The following is a 17,327-nucleotide window of genomic DNA, read 5'->3' on the forward strand; positions in this document are numbered from 1 at the left end:
ATTTTCCTACTGATTTTGCCTTCCCTCAGTCTTGGTTGTCTTTGAGAGCATAATGACAATGAAGTGTAAGGTGATTGGTATGTTTGTTAATTGCCATTTGGTCCCTTGTAAGTTATAAGTGACCTGTATAAACCTCATATTCTATCAGTTGATGGTGGTGGTTTACTGCATCTGGTGCAGCCTCCTGTTGAGCCAGACCAACATGCAGTTGTGAGTAATACTCCACAGATTATATGAGGTTACAGTAGAACAGCAATGTTGTTTATTTCTTTACTACAGGAAAATAATGAAGAAACATTGACAGCTGTTACAGAGGAGGAAGCAACAGAGACACTTTATGAGGTTTACATCTTTTAATACTTTGTGTACAGGAAATACAGGCGACCAATAAAGCCAGTTGAACAAAAAATCTGTTTATTCTTCTTTCAACATGTTGAGGTGATGGGTCAAAAGAAATGATTGTGACATATGGTGTCTCTGACTGCGCTTCCATCTTGTATGTCCGTGGGAGGGTCAGGATGTTCATGGTTTGGATCACTGCTGATGTTTGGTTCAGAAGGACAGTGTTCTCCTCTAATTGTGGCAATGTTGTGAAGAATCACACATGCCACAATAATGTCACATGCCCTTTCTGGGGTGACCCTGAGTCTTTGCAGGCACTGGAACCGGGCCTTAAGCATTCCGATAGTCATTTCAATTCTGGCTCTTGTCCTGCAATTAGCCAGATTATATCGCTGCTGTGGGCCCGGTTCAGGGTCAGAGTAAGGGGTAAGCAAATAGGGTAAACATGGATACCCCCTATCACCAAGCAAGTAGCCAGTGAACTCTCCTAAGACAGAAGGATACACTTCAGTTCAAATGTCCCTGAAGCAATTGGTCTTTATATATTTTAAAGTATTTTCAACTCACCATGTCCACATTTTGTGCTCAGTGTACATTCACGGAATATTTGTGAGTCATGGACAGAGCCTGGCCACTTGGCTTCCACATTTGTGATAATGTTGGCAGCATCACATATGATCTTCACAGTGCAGAGAACACAAATTAGCATCCATTACTATGATGAAATAATTTGTTAGTTTGACATGCTACAGGGAACTATGTACCTGTACATTAATGCTGTGGAAAGACTTCCTGTTCACATAGTCTCCTTCATTTACTGAAGGAGCAATGATTGGAATGTGAGTGCCATCTGTACAGCCAATCACGCCTGGGAACCCTGAAAATAAATGTAATATTTAAGTAGTAGTTCAAGTATCACCACATCATAAATTAAGTTTTGGTCATCCTGATACCTGCAATTTTGTGGCATCCCTCTTTGATGAATCTTGTGGGTCTATGACCGGGGAACACCACAAACGTGTACAGGAGACGTTTCAGTGCAACTGTAACATTCCTGACTGCCCGACAGACGGTAGCCTTGGAAACGTGCTCAGCTTCACCAATATTATACAGAAAGCTCCCGTTTGCAAAAAACCGAAGTGCAATACAAATAATATGTACAGAACTGAGAGAATGTCCGCGATGTGTCACATGCGTAATATATGGCCTGAGGATGTTATCCAAATAAATTATAGATTGTGCTGAAAAACGGTAACGTTCGCACAGACAATCATCAGGAAATGATAAAATGTCCAAACGCGCTCTGATCACTCTCTCCCGGCGGAGAGCTCTGCGGAGAATTTGGGCTTCACGATCTACTGGCTCTTCAAGGAAGGGACACGCCATGTCTGACACTTCCTACTGTCAGGTTTCCGACAAAGGGGCGGAGACAGTCAGGGTTAGTTGTAGTAAACCTGCTAGGGGGCAGGTTAGCTTCACGGCGTGTGTCGTCATAGTGACTCACTCAGGCTTCAGCTGAACTCGCTTTGTGAAACCGAAAACCCAGAGTTTTCGTTAACTCAGGGTATACTTACTCAGTTTTTCCACTAAACCGGCTTCCTGAAACAGGGCCCTGGTGATAGATTTGTGTGTTTGGCAGCGTGGTCTTTATTGTGATTAGCAGTGACGGCAGCATAGGTATTTGGATTGTTAGGGACTGCAGGGCCTGCGCGGCTGACTTGTGACCCCGTGTGAATTTACACTGTGCTTTATTAAGTGGTTTCTCTGCTGCCCTGCAGTTTTTGTCACAGTGGAAATGAGGAATTTCAGCTTTGTTTTCAGTTATTCTCAGGAGGCTGTAACAGGAATGCTTGCCGATTTTTAATCAGACAGCTTTGGTAAAAGGTTGGAAATTACAGGACTAAAAAAATCTGAATCTACAGAGGCTACTTTTTACTTGAAACCTTTATGCTGCTTGTTTCAAAGAGCTGCCAGTTTGATGTGTATTCTGTATTCAGATTGTGCAGTTTTGGAAGTCAGCTGAGGACAGAAGAGGGATGTTGCCATCATATTTAAGGAGATGGGTGAGAGATAAACTGCCAGATTGTTTAAGACTGAGTAGTACATGTATCTTTCTGATGAAGCTGTGTGTGTTTAAGTGGAAAATGTATACAGCTTTTACCGTTTCCTTTCCTTCTTTGATGTCCTGTGTCATAAGAATTACAATAGGTGCTAAGACTTTTATGTGCGCCTTATAGTCGTGAAAATACAGTATGTGTTTGTTTTTGTTTTTTTATTGTGCTGCTGTAGCCCATCTGCTTCAAGGTTTGATGTCTCATATGTTCAGTGATGTAAAGAGTAGTTATTTGAGTTACTGCTGCCTCCTATTCTCCTCTAATCTCTGTCATTAACAAGGTGTTTACAACCAGACAACTACTCTGTAAAACCTGGAGATCATAGTGTGGGAAAATCCTAAGAATTAGCAGTTTTCTGAAATACTCCGTTGAACATTCATATAATAATAATTATAAAGTAAGTCTACATTAATTTAGTGTATTTTTAAAATATATTGTATTTCCTTAAGCCAAAATCTTTGTAATGGCCTCATTTAAAGTAGTGTTGTTGTATTATGTGTAATACACAGTGAGTTTTAAGACTGTGTGTTTAACATCCACTCAATGCAAAGGTAAAGTATGTGTGAAACAGCATAAAACAAGCTCAAAACAGCTGCAGGGATTTGCCTTGTGCACTGTATTTAAAGATAACCAGTCCATGAGTTATTGCAGCCCTTCGAGGCTCATTGCACTGACCTGGACTCAAATCCAACACAGTCCTTAAACTTATTTTTACAACAATGTAGACTACTGTTTTGTTTTATGCCCAATATTGATGGCACTTTTCCTTTGTGAATTTTATGTGACTTCCTCCCTCCAGACTCTCTGAGTAACTCCCCACAGGACCAGCAAATTATCAACGATCAAACTTCATCAATAGACTTCCTAAATCCCCGCGGGGAAGTTGTGCAACTATCGATTTCTTGTGTCTTGTTTTAATTACTGGTGAGAAATGAGGGGGTCGGATGCAATTTCAGTCATGCGTGCGTGCGTGTGTTTGACCCACTGCCTCCGATAGCAAACCTCAAAGTTCTTTTGTGCACCAGAGATCAGTTTGACCCAAAGATAAATTACTTCCTGCGTTGGGAAGTGGTGACCGCTTGACCTATTGAACATGTAATTTAATTTTTGTGCCTTTTTAGGGCATCTGTCAGTAACTCACTGCATATTCATTCACGAATCATCTGCAAAATTATCTGCATGTATTTATTCAGTAAGATACCACTCTGCATATTTATGCTTATATTTGCATGCCAGTGGGGCGTTGGATGATTCATGGCATTCTTCTGTCCAGCAACCAGTTAGCGTAGCTTAGTATAAAGACTGGGAACAGGAGGAAACGGGAAGCCTGGCTCTGCTTAAAGCTTTGTGTGTTTGTGTCCAACTGACAGTTTGCTGTTTTCTGACTACTTCTTGACTCTAAACAGTGGCAACGCCAGTAACGACAAAATTCCAAAAAGCACCCGACACAAAGCAAAAACTAAACTGGAATAAATCTACGTGTTTATCGACACCATTGTTTAAGTAAAGACCGAGTATTTGTTTCCCCATTTAGTGCTAAGCTAAGTGAACTGGCTGCTGGTATCATTTAGTCATTGCTGGAAAAATATGGCTTTTTCCAACCACCTCTTGCAGATCTTCCAGGGAGACTGTGAGGCATTCCCAAGGCAGCTGAGAAATGTAATCTCTCCAGTGTCTCTTGGGTCTGCTTTGGGGTCTCCTCCCAGTTGAACATGCCTGAAAGTAGGTGTTCTAGTGAGATGCCTGACCCAAGACTGACTGGCTCCTTTCAATTTGAAGGAGTAATGGTTCTTTCGAGTCCCTTCAGAATGATCTAGGCTGATCCCAGACACCCTGCAGATGAAACTCATTGTCATTACTTGCATCTGGAGTCTCATTCTTTTGATCACCAAACACAGCTTGTGAACACAGGTGAGGGTATGAACGTAGATCAACAAGTAAATTTTCCCACTCAGCTCTCTCTTCACCACAGCAGATCGGTACAGCATCCATTTTGCTGCAGATGCTACACCAGTATTAATCTGTCTAGTCTGTTAATCTCCAGCTCCACTCTCCCCTCACTTCACCAACCAAAAATTGGACACTCTGCCTATTTCCAGCTGTTTGACACTGGCTTGCAAAACACTCCAGTGCGAGCAGGAAGTCTTGGCTGGATGAAGCCCAAAGAACCACATCATCTGCAAAAAGCAGAAATTAGATCCTTAGACCACTAAACCCGACGCCCTCCTCCACTTGGATGCTCCTAGAAATTCGGTCCAAAAAATTATGAAAGGGCATTTGTAATTTATCAGGATCAAAACAAGAGCAAGATGTTTTAATTGTGTTCAGTCTGTATTTTGTGTCTTTGTTATTAGCTCTCATTCTGGTTCCATTCACTCCAGCTTCTAACCTCAGAATTGGCATTTATTCTATTGTATATATTGATTCTACATACTTAAAATGGTTTCAGTACACATTTTCTGCTATAGCGACCAGCTTACCAGCTGTGCTTTCCCCTTTCTCTCCTCGCTGTCATGTAAAATTCAGTCTTCTCCTTTAAAAACTGAATTAATTTTTTTAGAGTTGTTAAAAGTGGATGAACAGCTACATAAAGGAGACAAATATAGTCCAGTGCTGGGGGGATGCTGTTCAAATTAGCAAAATTACTAAAAAGGAGTTTTGTAGGAAGCTGCTGTTTTGCTAAATACGCTAAAAACTGAAGGCTGTTTTACAAGAACTTAATCAGCAAATTAGGCCAGTAGCTGGTGAGGAAAATAACTTCATGTACAGAATAGATGACACTTATAGGTTAAATAGTTTAAATCTGTGCTGCAAAACCGAAAAATGATGCCCTTTGCAAACTTTCAAGTATTGCTGAATAGCTGCTGTATCCACACGCTGAGTGAGTGGCTGAAGTTTGACATACAAGGGCTTCAGATATTATTTATTTTTTTGACCCTGTGTCACCCACAGTGTGGATTTAGTGGTGCAGAAATGGAGCAGTAGACAGTGACAGATTGGTGATGAAGAGAGAAGAGAGAGACAGGGGGAACACCTCTCCTTGAAAAAGCTGAGCAGGACTACCTTTTAGAGTTGTGTAGGTGTGAATGGGATTTTCTTCCTGACACTGTGGGAATATGAGGTGAAACTGAAATTCCTGTTATAAAAAGACTCCACACTGTATATGTCGCTAATGTGTTATTGCCTGTTGCATTAGCTAATTGCCTTTTCTGTTCAGGGAGAAACATCGAGATTTTCAGTGTTACTGTACACGGAGAGAAAAAAGGAATTTCTAGATTAAAGACAGAAGTATGCACCTTAGCAGTCTTTAAAAGGGTCTCTACTGATTTTATATATTTATATATATATTTATGAATCAGTTATCAGTTATTAATCAGTTATTTGTTGATCACCCAAGTACTTTCATAGTGGACCTTTCAATGAGTAAGACCAGAGCTATCACGTCAGCTGCCATCTTCCACGTGTATGTTTCGCTGTACCATGGTACAGTATTGTGTTATTGACTTCTTCTTCAGCATCTAAATATAGAACACTTGTAGCTGTATGCTCCCCACTTCAGTTCCAGAGGAACTGCCTTCTTGGCACACACTTGGTACGCTGTAGTCCCTACTGTGCCGAAGAAAAACAAGTACCATCGTGTTTTTAGAATTTTGGTACTTGATGGCACCATAAGTATCGGTTCTGATGACATGTCTAACCAGGTTTGTGAACATTTGCAGTCAGCTGCAATGAGCTCTGAGTCTGAGTTTATTAATTAGACAGTTAGCCATTGTTTCCAAACCTTTGCCAGTTGGTCTGAGAGTGATTGCAGTCAGTGGAGGCCAGATTGCAATTGGCTGGTTGCCTTAGATTGCCTTAGATGCCCAAGACAACCAGCTTGTTACTGTAACTACTTGAAATTGCTACTTAAATAAAAAGAAATTAATAAATTCAATTAGTTGGTTACCACCGATTTATCTGATTTGATTTATCTGATTTAAAGAATGGTAGAATGCTTCTCCGCCATCACTGCCTGCTTCTTTTATGAACATGGAGTAATGTGAAGGAAACAGGGCTCACTGTGTGTCAAAACAGCCTTCCTTCAAAACATTTAAGTGATCTTTACTTACTTTTTCCTATAGTATGCACAATTGCAGTCACTGACTGGTCATACATGAGCGTGAAAAATCATTTGTTTCTGCTTTTTTCTTTAAAGTAGCACCTCTCCCTGTATTTGCAGGGCATACATGTACTATACAGCTGCAAATGCATGCACACATTTTGTGCAGCTTACATAAACCCACTAAAGAAGTAAACCGGGGCCTCAGAAATTAAGCTGTATTAAAGATCGTGGAGCAAGATTTCTTCTCTGTTCTCTCTCCAGAAATACAATTTGCCTTTTGAGAATTTTCACACACTTTGCACTTTGATTCTCTCTCTGTGGTTAAGCTAATTTCAACTATGACACCACGCAAACTCAGTTATGTAAACGGGCGCATCTGCTACATTAGACATGCGTGAAAAGTAGCATATTCATACCCTAAAGCATCATGGGGGCTGGACTCTCTCTGTGCGAGTCGGTTTCAAACATCAAAGGCCAGTTCCAAAGAGAAGTTAATGCTCACATGTAAGAGTCTGTCTACGTGTGTGTATTTTTTATCATCCTACAGGTCATATCAGTTAGTGAGCTTCTGCAGCACTGCTATTAATCAGCTGGTATCTCTTCTGCTTCTTCTTCAAAACAGGATATGAAGCAAGCCCACTTCCTGTCTGACTTTATCTGTTGTGATGGCAAGTGCACCTCAGCGCATATTGGTTCCTTTTTTTTTATTTCCCCTGAAGTTATTGCTGTTGTTGAGTCCTCTCTTTCTGTTGAAACGCCCTTTGATTTTTCACTATATCAGGCGGCGTGAATTTCAACAGGCAGTTGGATTCAGTTAACTTAAATTCCCTCCCCACAAAGAAGAGGTTCCTTTTTAAAAAGAATCCAGAACTACAAAGGTTTTCCCAGTTCCTTCGTTCCTTTTCCTTTGATGACAGTTTGCCGCTTTGATGTAGCCTGAACTTTGCTGCAGCGTGATGCCAGCTTCAGTATCAATACTGAGTGAGAACCAGCAAATGAAGGCTTTCGCTTCCGAGTTTGCATCCAGAATGGGAAATGTCTTCCCACTTGAAAGACATTACATATTCTGTTTTTTAATGACTGATAAGAAATTACATTCATAAAGAAGTGGAGACCAAATTTAGCTCTCACTTGTTGAGCAGCAGCTTTTTTTTTAAATTGCTCGAGGTATGTGTTGCTTTTCACCACATCCCCAATTAGCATCCAGTACATCAAGGTGAGCTTAAAAGAAAAGAAAATCATTTTGTAATGCCTAAACAGGCTTGGTGAAATGAAACTGCTTACTGTACTGTACTCTCACCTTTTTGGCTATATCATGTCTGCTTAGTTCTCTGCAAAAGTGATGAACAGGGAGGGAGAAACTGTCAGGGTGTAACTAAAGAAGAGTTCAAACAGAGGGCAGCATTGCTCTGCCTGCGGGGAGGCCCGTCATGACATTTGACCTCTTTACCTTTTACTGCTTTGATCAAAAAGAGGGTTTGGACCTTAAGGAGAACCTGATACAAAGGAGAAAAGAGATCTGTCAGAAACCGGAAAACACACTATTAAATTTTAATGTAAATGTGCAGCACAGGAGCAGCAGTTGCATGCAAACATGAATGCAGAGACACAGCATTTCAACCCAGAGCTCCCCTTCACATTGCTGAGGTTAATTAGGTAGGACGTCGTCTGCATATTTGACTAATCCGCCAAGAGTCTGCATTCCTGCAGCAGCACCTCTCCTCCATTATCTAATCGCAAGTTGTCTTCTAAATCTATTTAAGCTCTGCTGGCTCGGTTTATGCTTCTGGTGAAAGAACAGAAAACAATGGAGGAGTGACAGGGCAACAGACCGAGTTCGGGAATTTAGGTTGAACGTGGAAGAGCGGAACAGAACAGCTGTGATAAGAGACCTGGCCTCATTACAAAGTGATTTACAAAGTTCAAGTTGTTATCCAGTGTGTGTGGCATTCATTTTCAAAAGGCGCATCGCCTGCGTCTTGTACTTTTTGGCAGGGTTTACACATTGAATACAACGTTCACAGGTTCTCTCACTGGGCAGCAGTGAATATAAATACATATCTATCAATGGGGTTGAGACTCCTTCTCAGAGTTGAGGCCCTCGTAGAGCTTATGAAACGGATCAAATATGCATGAGTTTTAAAAGAAGTAATAGGACAACAAAGAATAATATTGTAATCTGTCAGGCCTCTAACAGTTAGCTGTGGTCGTAGAGGTTGAGGGAATTCCCTTGATGGTCAAACTGCACATTATAATGCTTTTTTCTAAGAGAATGCCAGACAACAATATTATTACCTGCTCACCTACACATACGCTGAACCAATATCATGTGTATTTAAATGAGTAGAAAGAAATTTCCATTTGCATGAAATGACTAATTATGTAACGTGTATGAAAAATTTGTACACGTGGCATGGTTTTTATTATAGGTTGGACACTAATTACATCACAATGTGCTGGCTGCTATTTGAGCCAACTTTTTTTAACATGCGGGTTAGTCCAGTACAATCAATGGAGGTCCTGCATTGTTTGATTATACGAAATGAGACAGTAAACAGCTGGTGTCATCACCAATACTAATGTGGACAATAACTGTGAGTAAAATGTTCCAGACAGGACTCCAGCTTGTGTTGATTGTGCCGTCAACCAACACCCTATGTATTTGTTCTTCTCCACACTATCAAATGAGACTAAAGGGATATCTAAGTATATCAGAAGAGGAGCCTAAGGCGGTACTTGTATCTTTAAAATATGATGAGAAGGGGGTCCTGACCAAGTGTTGGTATGTATCAAGTTGGGAGCAAGAGTGTTAGGCTAAATTTCTTATGCAAGTTCTCGTTGACGTCCTTAGAAGAGCAATAAAAAGCATTCTAACAGGAAACATTACCAACTATTAAAAGATGTGCACAGACCAACACCACAAGGCTTTGCAGCATCTGATTATATCTGCCCAGAACACCACTGGCACCCTGCTATGTGTCTGCTCAGAGCCTAAAGCATACTAAAGTACACTTCGACGGACACAGGCCACAGCCTGTTCACCCTGCTGCCAACCAGCAACCCGCTGAACCACCAGACTTCAGAAGTTTCTTTCCTCGGGCCGTGAGGTTATTGAATTGATCTGCCACGCTCCATCATAAATATAGCTTCAAAAATATATTTTTCTAATTTTATTTTGCTTTTGTTTTTTTTGTCAGTGATATAAATAAGACGTCATTTGCAAGCTTCCTCGACCTTCTGTGGCATAATAATAAATACAAATAGTGATTCTAAAACTTTGAAATGTAAAATTGATGAAATGTAAGTGACTGAAGGGGAAAAAAGCTCTAGAAGAGGCCAGAAAAACTATGCAGAGCTCTCTGTCGGCTTTAGGCCAACCCCCAAATGCAAAAGAAACTCAGTAGTGTTACACATCGGCCATTGCTCCACAACCTAGAAGTGTGCCATAAACAGAACACCTTGTTCAGCTCTGGCCTTTACAATGAGACTCACGCATGCTGCAAACAAGATTTCCTCATTTCTTCACAAAGTAGCTACACAAATTTGTTTGTCCAGGTTTTTATGATGGTAATATGCCTCTGTGTATGACTGCTGTGTTTTAGCGTTAATACGGCGATTTTGGGAGTTTGTCACTTCCAGAGATTCTTTGTACTGCAGGGCTTAATGACTCAGTGTACATGTTTGTTTTGGGGTAACACCAGTGGTAAATATCTGTTTCTGTGCTTTCAAGGTCTGTTCAAACCCAGTGAACCCACATTGGCAGCTTAGTGCTTGTATTACTGGGATTAGAGTTAAATAAAGGAAATATGTGATAAAATATTATAAAAATGCTTCTTTTAATAAACAGTGTACCTTTAACAAAAAAAAATGGCATGTAGCTACTAATTACACTCATTGGCCACGTTGTTAGACACACCCTGCTTTAGAGATTTTGGGCCATAGTGACATGATAGCATCACACAGTTGCTGCATATTTGTTTTTTGTTTTTTTGCCTGTCCCATTTGGTTCTTTAGCCGTCAGAATTGTTGTCTGAAGACCAACAAGGATACCCAATGGATTTACTTTGCCAAATGGATCATCATGGCATTGCCGTATTGGTCCATTTGATCGACCTTTGTTTTTATTATTTATTTTATTCTATTTTCAATTGTTACAGACAGGACAGACATGAGTGAGGGATAGGAAAGGGAGAAAGAAAGAGGAAGGAAAAGAAAAACAGAAGGGGAGAGGGACAGTGAGAAAGGGAAAAAAAAATCTCCTGGATCACCTGTTGAGAGAAAAAGAATAGAAAACAAGAAAAAACAAAGCAATATACTAAACACAACACCATCGCATTAATCTAGCTAAGTGTAAACAGCAGTAAATACTAAATATTGAATGTTGTTGTGCAGCACGCAGGACAGACGGCGCCCAATGTGCTTTGAAGTAGCAGCCAAGAAAGGTGTGATTTAAGTCTACGAACAGTGAACACCTGTGTGCACACCTGTGTGGATCAGCGCGCTTGTATTCCCCATGTAATGGTCTGCAAGAGGATGTAGAGAGCCATAGTCCTGTCCCCCAGGGCATGAAGCAGGCATGAAGGAGATCCAGGCCCCAGACATCCAGAGGCCCCAGAGTGCGAGAGCCCAAGGAGGACCACCCTCATGGGAAGGGCTGAGGATCCCCAGACGAGAGGTCACCCAGTAGCCACCGAGCAGAAGCTAGAGGGGCCTGCACCGGCGTGCCCGCCGGCTCCGCCGGCAGCCAGCTGTGCCAGAGTGAACCGAGCGCAGGCCCAGAGGCCGGAGGCCCGAGGGCCCCCCGCGCCCCGGAAGAGGCCTGACTGAGCAACAGGCGCCAGGCCCCGCCAGGTAGCCACCGGGAGTGAGCTGGTACATACCTGAGCGCCCAGCTCTGGACACCAAGAACCACCAATGCACCGACCCCTGAGGGCATCAGTCACCGGCAGGGAGTGTGGTGAGGGGAGATAGGCCTCCACACTTTGGAGGGCCTGGGAGTTCCCAGAAAGGTGGAGTCTAAGACCCAACCTGACATATAGACACAGACAAACAGGCACACACAGACACAAACATGCATTCCCACCCTCATGCACACATATACAGTACAAACACTCAGCAGTCACCCAACGTAAGGATTGATGCTGCATGTTTGTTAACTGCACATCCATGATATAAATCTCCAATTTCACCACATCCTAAAAGAGCTCTATATATGTAGATTGAGATCTGGTGACCGTGGAGTCCATTTGAGTACGGTGAGCTGATTACAAAGTTCAGGAAGTTTGAGATGAATTGAGTTTTTTGACATGGTGTGTTATTCTTCCGGAAGCATCCATAAGAAGATGTGCACATAAATGAATGTCAGCAGCAATACTAAGAGGCTCAAACTATGCCAATAATCCATGCTTTTATGCTCTTTATGCCAAATTCTGACCCCATTATTGGCATGTCGCAGCAGAAATCAGATCAGGAAAAACTTTTCCAATTGTCTATTGTCCAGTTTCGGTGATCCTGTGGAAACTGTCGTCTCAAACCAATCTTTCCAGGACCAACAACTAGTCACATTCAAAGACATTTAAATCACCTTTCTTCCTCATTCTGATGCTCAGTTAAACTTCAGCAGGTTGTCTTGCCCATGTCTGTGTGTCTAAATGCTACTGCAACGTGATTGGCTGGTTAGATATTTGTGCTAACAAGCAGTTGAACACGTGTACTTATGTGAATGTAGAAACTGTAGGTATAGAAGCTGCTACACAACAAAACCACTACCTTGACAAAGCTGCTTGGCCTTTTGTTGAGCTACAATCTGTCACCTTACATTTTCCCAGCTGTTGTCTTGCTTAAAAAAACCACCCAAATACTGTGACGACTACTCCAGAGAATTAAATGATGAAAGCTTGAATCAAAATTTTCTCTTGTCTCTCCCTCTTAGAAATATATCGAGTGTATTTATTAGGTTTTAAACGCAGCACAAATTTATCTGATACTTTTTTGCAGATTTTTTTTGTTTTTTGTGAGTCAGATCTATCTACATTTATTTCAGAACGGATTCGAAACTGGACACTGTGTCTTTATCTCTACGTGCATTGAATTTAGGTTTTCCTCCTCTCTCCTCATTCGCTGTCAGTCGGCTCTTTTTAACAACCCATCCTGCTGGCTGGATAGGTCAGTGCTAGAAGGGGTCAGCAGAGCAGCATGATCGATATGGCCTCAAACAGTCACAGTGTGCACTGATCAGCTGAACCATTAGAAACAAGCCTTGCTGTATCTCTTTTTTTCTCTCTAATCTTCTGCCTCACGATTTACTACTTGTCTTTGTGTGTGTGTGTGTGTGTGTACCGTATTAAGAGCAAATAGTGCTGAAATGAATGATAATCTGAATTCAGAGGAAATAAGACTGCCTAGTCGTGCACTTTGTTCTGTTAGTGTGCGTATGTGTGCGTGTGCAGCCAGCCCTTAATAGCACTTTTAATTCACGTTTAGTTGTGTCTCTGTGTGTACAGCTGTTGCATAATTCCCCTGACCTTGATCATTGTGTTGATGCCTGTCAAAACCCAGTGAATGTTCTGCTGTTGCTGCTTTACTCCAGTGTCTCCAAGGAGACAATTCCTCATGAGATACACAATCTGTCTGTGAGAGTGAAAGTAGAAGTGAAATTTAAATGCTTTCTTTAAAAAAAAAAATAGAAAGAAATAATATTTATTTTCAATTAGATTTCACTACAGGAAGGATTCCTTCGGTTCCCTGCAGATATGATCAATGAAATAAAAGGAATTAAGAGTTAAAGTGCAGCTTTTATTTTGTACAGCAAATCTTCAAAGGAAGCATTGATTTTTTTTTTATCCTTCATTTCAGGATGCACATATGCCAAAATCAATAAGAGGGAGACACGGGGTTATAGAGATTATAGGGTGGTGTGACTAGATACATGTTTTTGGCAATTAGATACATAAAACCAGTAAGATTTAGAGCTCTGTGTGTGTGTGTGTGTGTGTGTGTGTGTGTGTGTGTGTGTGTGTGTGTGTGTGTGTGTGTGTGTGTGTGCGTGCGTGTGTGTGTGTGTGTGTGTGTATATATAATAAAAAAGGCTCAACAGTCACTTTTAGAAGTTTCTTGATGCAGCTTTTCAGCTAAGATTTGCTCAGGCTAGAATTGAGCTAATTAGTACTTCTCTCACTTGTACAAGTTCATTTGAAAAAGAGAGGTCATATAATTATAGCCCCGGGAAAACCCTGAGCTGTAAGTAGATTTTAGTGTTTGTGTGTCATCTGTATACGGGTGTGTTTCGGTGCGTGTTCAGCCTCTGTGGAGCTGGATTTCCTCGTAACTTTCTGTCTTTGTGTAATTTTATTTGCATGCTCAGCCGTTTCTCGAGTACAAGAATTGACCTCATTCGCTCCCATTATTTGCCAGTGTGATGAAGCAGAACTTAAGATCTCCTGACTGTTGCCTCCGAATGAGAAATTACAAGCCTCACCCTGGGACCCTTACATAATAAAGCTAGATTGTTTTGTGTGAAGAAAAGCGCAATATGAAAACAAACTAATAAACACACTGTTACACAAAGAAACTGCTCTGTAAAACAACACCTGTAAGACTTCATACGTAATTTACTTGGGGAAAAAGTGTCACTAAACATTTTAAAATGAGCAATCTGTGTTCTGAAGGGCATTTTTCTCAAGAAAACACCACAAGCCACTTTCCACCTGTCCTTGCTTTCCATGCTTGACACATTTGAGGAATGTGAATCCTAATTGGTCGGGACTGGCTTGTCATTTCCTGCTTCTAAACTAAAAGAGACTGTCGCAGCTGGTAGGACACTTACACCAGCTGATGAAATAAAGGTGGTAAATCTGTACAACTAAAAGCAGTCATAAACGTGCGTGTGTGTGTGTGCGCGTTGATTAATTGAGGCATTTCTCTGTTCCACAGCATGTGGAAGGGCCTGAACGTGAACTGCACAGACAGCTCAGGATACACACCCTTACACCATGCATCACTCAATGGACACAGGTAAGCCTGCTAATGAGTGTTTCTGTCACTCTATTTCTGCTGGATAGAAATTAGTTGTAAATGCAAGTGCTACTCAGTGCACTGGAAACAAATTGTTCTGTTCTTTGTACGCTGTAGAGCTGAAGCTAAATATTGTTTTCCATTATCAGCAAATCTCTAATTATCTGGATTTTTATGTGTTTGCATGCAAATAAATGGGGGACACAGAGATATCTTTAGATTGGTTTCTTTAAAAAAGTCTGACAGTTTCTTCTACAGATTGCACTCTGTGATTTTTCTATTCTTTAAAAAAAAAAGTGTAATTCTGTGCAAATAAATAAATATATAAATAAATTACCATAACCAAAGGAAAAGAATCTAAAAGAAGTCAGAATGTCATAAATTTTATTTAATTGTTTTCACATTTCTGCTGTGACATGATGAGAGGCCATGGTACTGTGCTTATGTCATGCTGTCAGTGTAAACTGATTTTGAACGGGCCTTTCTCTGGATAAACCTGCAGGGAGGAGTCTTAACTGCAAACACATCCTATTAACTTGATAAGGTAGTTACACATCCAGGGGCCTGTTCCAGTAAACAACTTCAGTGAAAACTGAAGCAGCTAAACTAGTTGTGTTCCCGTCCTGCTGCTCCTGAACCAGATGTCTGATTTCTGCACTCATACAGTCAATATCAAAGCACATAATGAAAATGTTGATCGGCTGAGTTAAAAGTTGGTACAAACACTGTACAATACACTGTATGGACAAAGGTACTGTAAACCCATGCCTTGAAGCTCCCAGCACACATTTCATGTGCTGATATTAATGCCACGTCATGACTGAGCTGCTGTGGTTCCAGCTTGCGATAATACCACTTACAGCTACACCTACAGAATACCTATGAGGGAAATTTATTGCAACAATGCCACTGGTACCACTGCTTGCAAGGTACCACTACTTGCTCCTCCTGCCCTGGCTAGTTTGCATCATGACTTAAGGACTGTTTGGACTAGACTAAATGTATTTTGAAACCAGCACTGAATGCTGTCACGCAACATTTCTGGCTGTAAAAGGCGTTTGAAGATATTATCGACTGCTTTGTTCATGGGATGTCACATAGAGATTTGATGCTAAATAACTTTAATTATAGAGGCTTTAAATCAAAGTTAGAAGTTAGTGCATAACAATGAAAATGAAAGCCATTACCGAAAGCAATCTTGCATTTTTGGGCAGTAAAATAGTTGCCTACAGTCAGAAATACAAAATTCCTACATTATTTCCATCCAAACTGTACAATATGTGAATTATTTGAGTGTCTACAGCTGCACAGAACTACAGTGCAGCTCCCTTTCTTCACCTGGTCCTGCTGAGAAATCCGTTACACACTTTGGATTAGCTGCGAGCCTGACTGCTATCCCGGTTTGGCGGAACTGAAGGATTAGCACCGTGTTTTGGGGGCAATTATGTGGATTTCCTCCTTCAGATCAATGGGGAAAGGAGGAGGGAAGTGAGGGAAAGAAAAATGCACCCTCACAGTGAAAATTAGGCTGCCAACAAAAAGCTTCAGAGGAGTGATTTAGCATTTAGGTGGGAGAGTGAAAAGAGAGAAGGAAGAGGACTTGGCAACAGGCAGAGCTGTTTTCAGAGAGCTGTTCTTCAGGCTGGGTTTGAATTGAATTTTTAAAGATCACAACGTTATGACATCAAAGGCGCTTTGGTGATAAATACATATTTTTCATCCTTACGCCATCCTTGTTTTAACTGTTCCTTAAACTGAAATGAAATTATAAGAAGATATAATAAACTACAGAAATAAGTAAGTAAGTAGTTCATTAAGCAGCACAGAGCTGCTTCATTGTGCTCTCCTGGGAGAGGTTTTGCCCTTCTGTCTCCTCTGTTGCTCCCTCCTGACATTTTCAATGCAAATCAAGCACTTCGCCTTGCCTCTTCAGCTGGAGTCCCCCTAATATAAAACACTATCACTGACATTACTACTCAGCAGCAGCTAAATGGATTTTTTTTAGCCCAATCCAACTCTGCGATTTGCTGCTTTATGAATTTGTGTACTGCTTTATTTATCAAGAGCAGCAAAGCAGCAATGCTGCTCTCTGTAGCTGTACTTTTTCCAGTGCCTCCTGCAGCGAGCTTCCTGTAAATCCCTCAGAACCAAGGCTTTGTTTAACTAGGGTTTAGTAGGAAGTGCAAGTTTATTATCACATAAGGTGGATAAAAACCTGCATAAAAGATGATCTACTGCAGAAAGAAACACAATAAATACCACGATGGTGGAACAGCGAAATTAAGATTGTGTAGCTACAATATGAGAAAAGCTCATTACGATACAGCCGTGTTTATTGAGCATCTTTTTAATTGTAGTGTCAAAGTGACCCACGATTTGTAGGCATAGCTTTATTTCATTTCTTGCACATTCAGTTTTGAAGTGGAGAATTTGCATTTTTTTAAAAAAAGAAAAGAAAGAAGCACCTCGTATACTGCTGTCCTTGAGTTTGTTCCCTCGAGTCAACTTGGGTAAAATATTACTTAAAGAAGAGAAAGGATGACTTTTTTAGATGAAAATGATGAAAATGGCAAAAAAAGAGAAATTATTCTTAAATGAAAGAAAGGCATTTATCTGTAGAGCTTGAACGTTTTAGTATAGCTGAGCATTTGAAGGTGAACATGCAGCATTTATGTTTCCATCTACACAGCCTGAAGATTATTATAATAAAATCATTTATTTAGCCAGTTGTTACCAAGGTCTTAGTGATTTATACA

General features: G+C 40.9%; 1 protein-coding gene across 3 annotated transcripts in view; it reads left to right on the top strand.

Moving 5' to 3' along the window:
• The window catches only part of anks1b (ankyrin repeat and sterile alpha motif domain containing 1B), a 277,926-nt gene that overhangs the window by 66,370 nt on the left and 194,229 nt on the right, over positions 1-17,327 (top strand). For all 3 annotated transcript variants that reach the window (XM_004548325.5, XM_012918365.5, XM_023152666.3), the window contains exon 2: positions 14,491-14,571. In XM_004548325.5, coding sequence (XP_004548382.3) covers positions 14,491-14,571 — 81 coding nt within the window. The remainder of the gene's footprint in view (positions 1-14,490; positions 14,572-17,327) is intronic.

The sequence above is a fragment of the Maylandia zebra genome, linkage group LG17 (genome assembly GCF_041146795.1).
Source record: "Maylandia zebra isolate NMK-2024a linkage group LG17, Mzebra_GT3a, whole genome shotgun sequence".
NCBI lineage: Eukaryota > Metazoa > Chordata > Actinopteri > Cichliformes > Cichlidae > Maylandia > Maylandia zebra.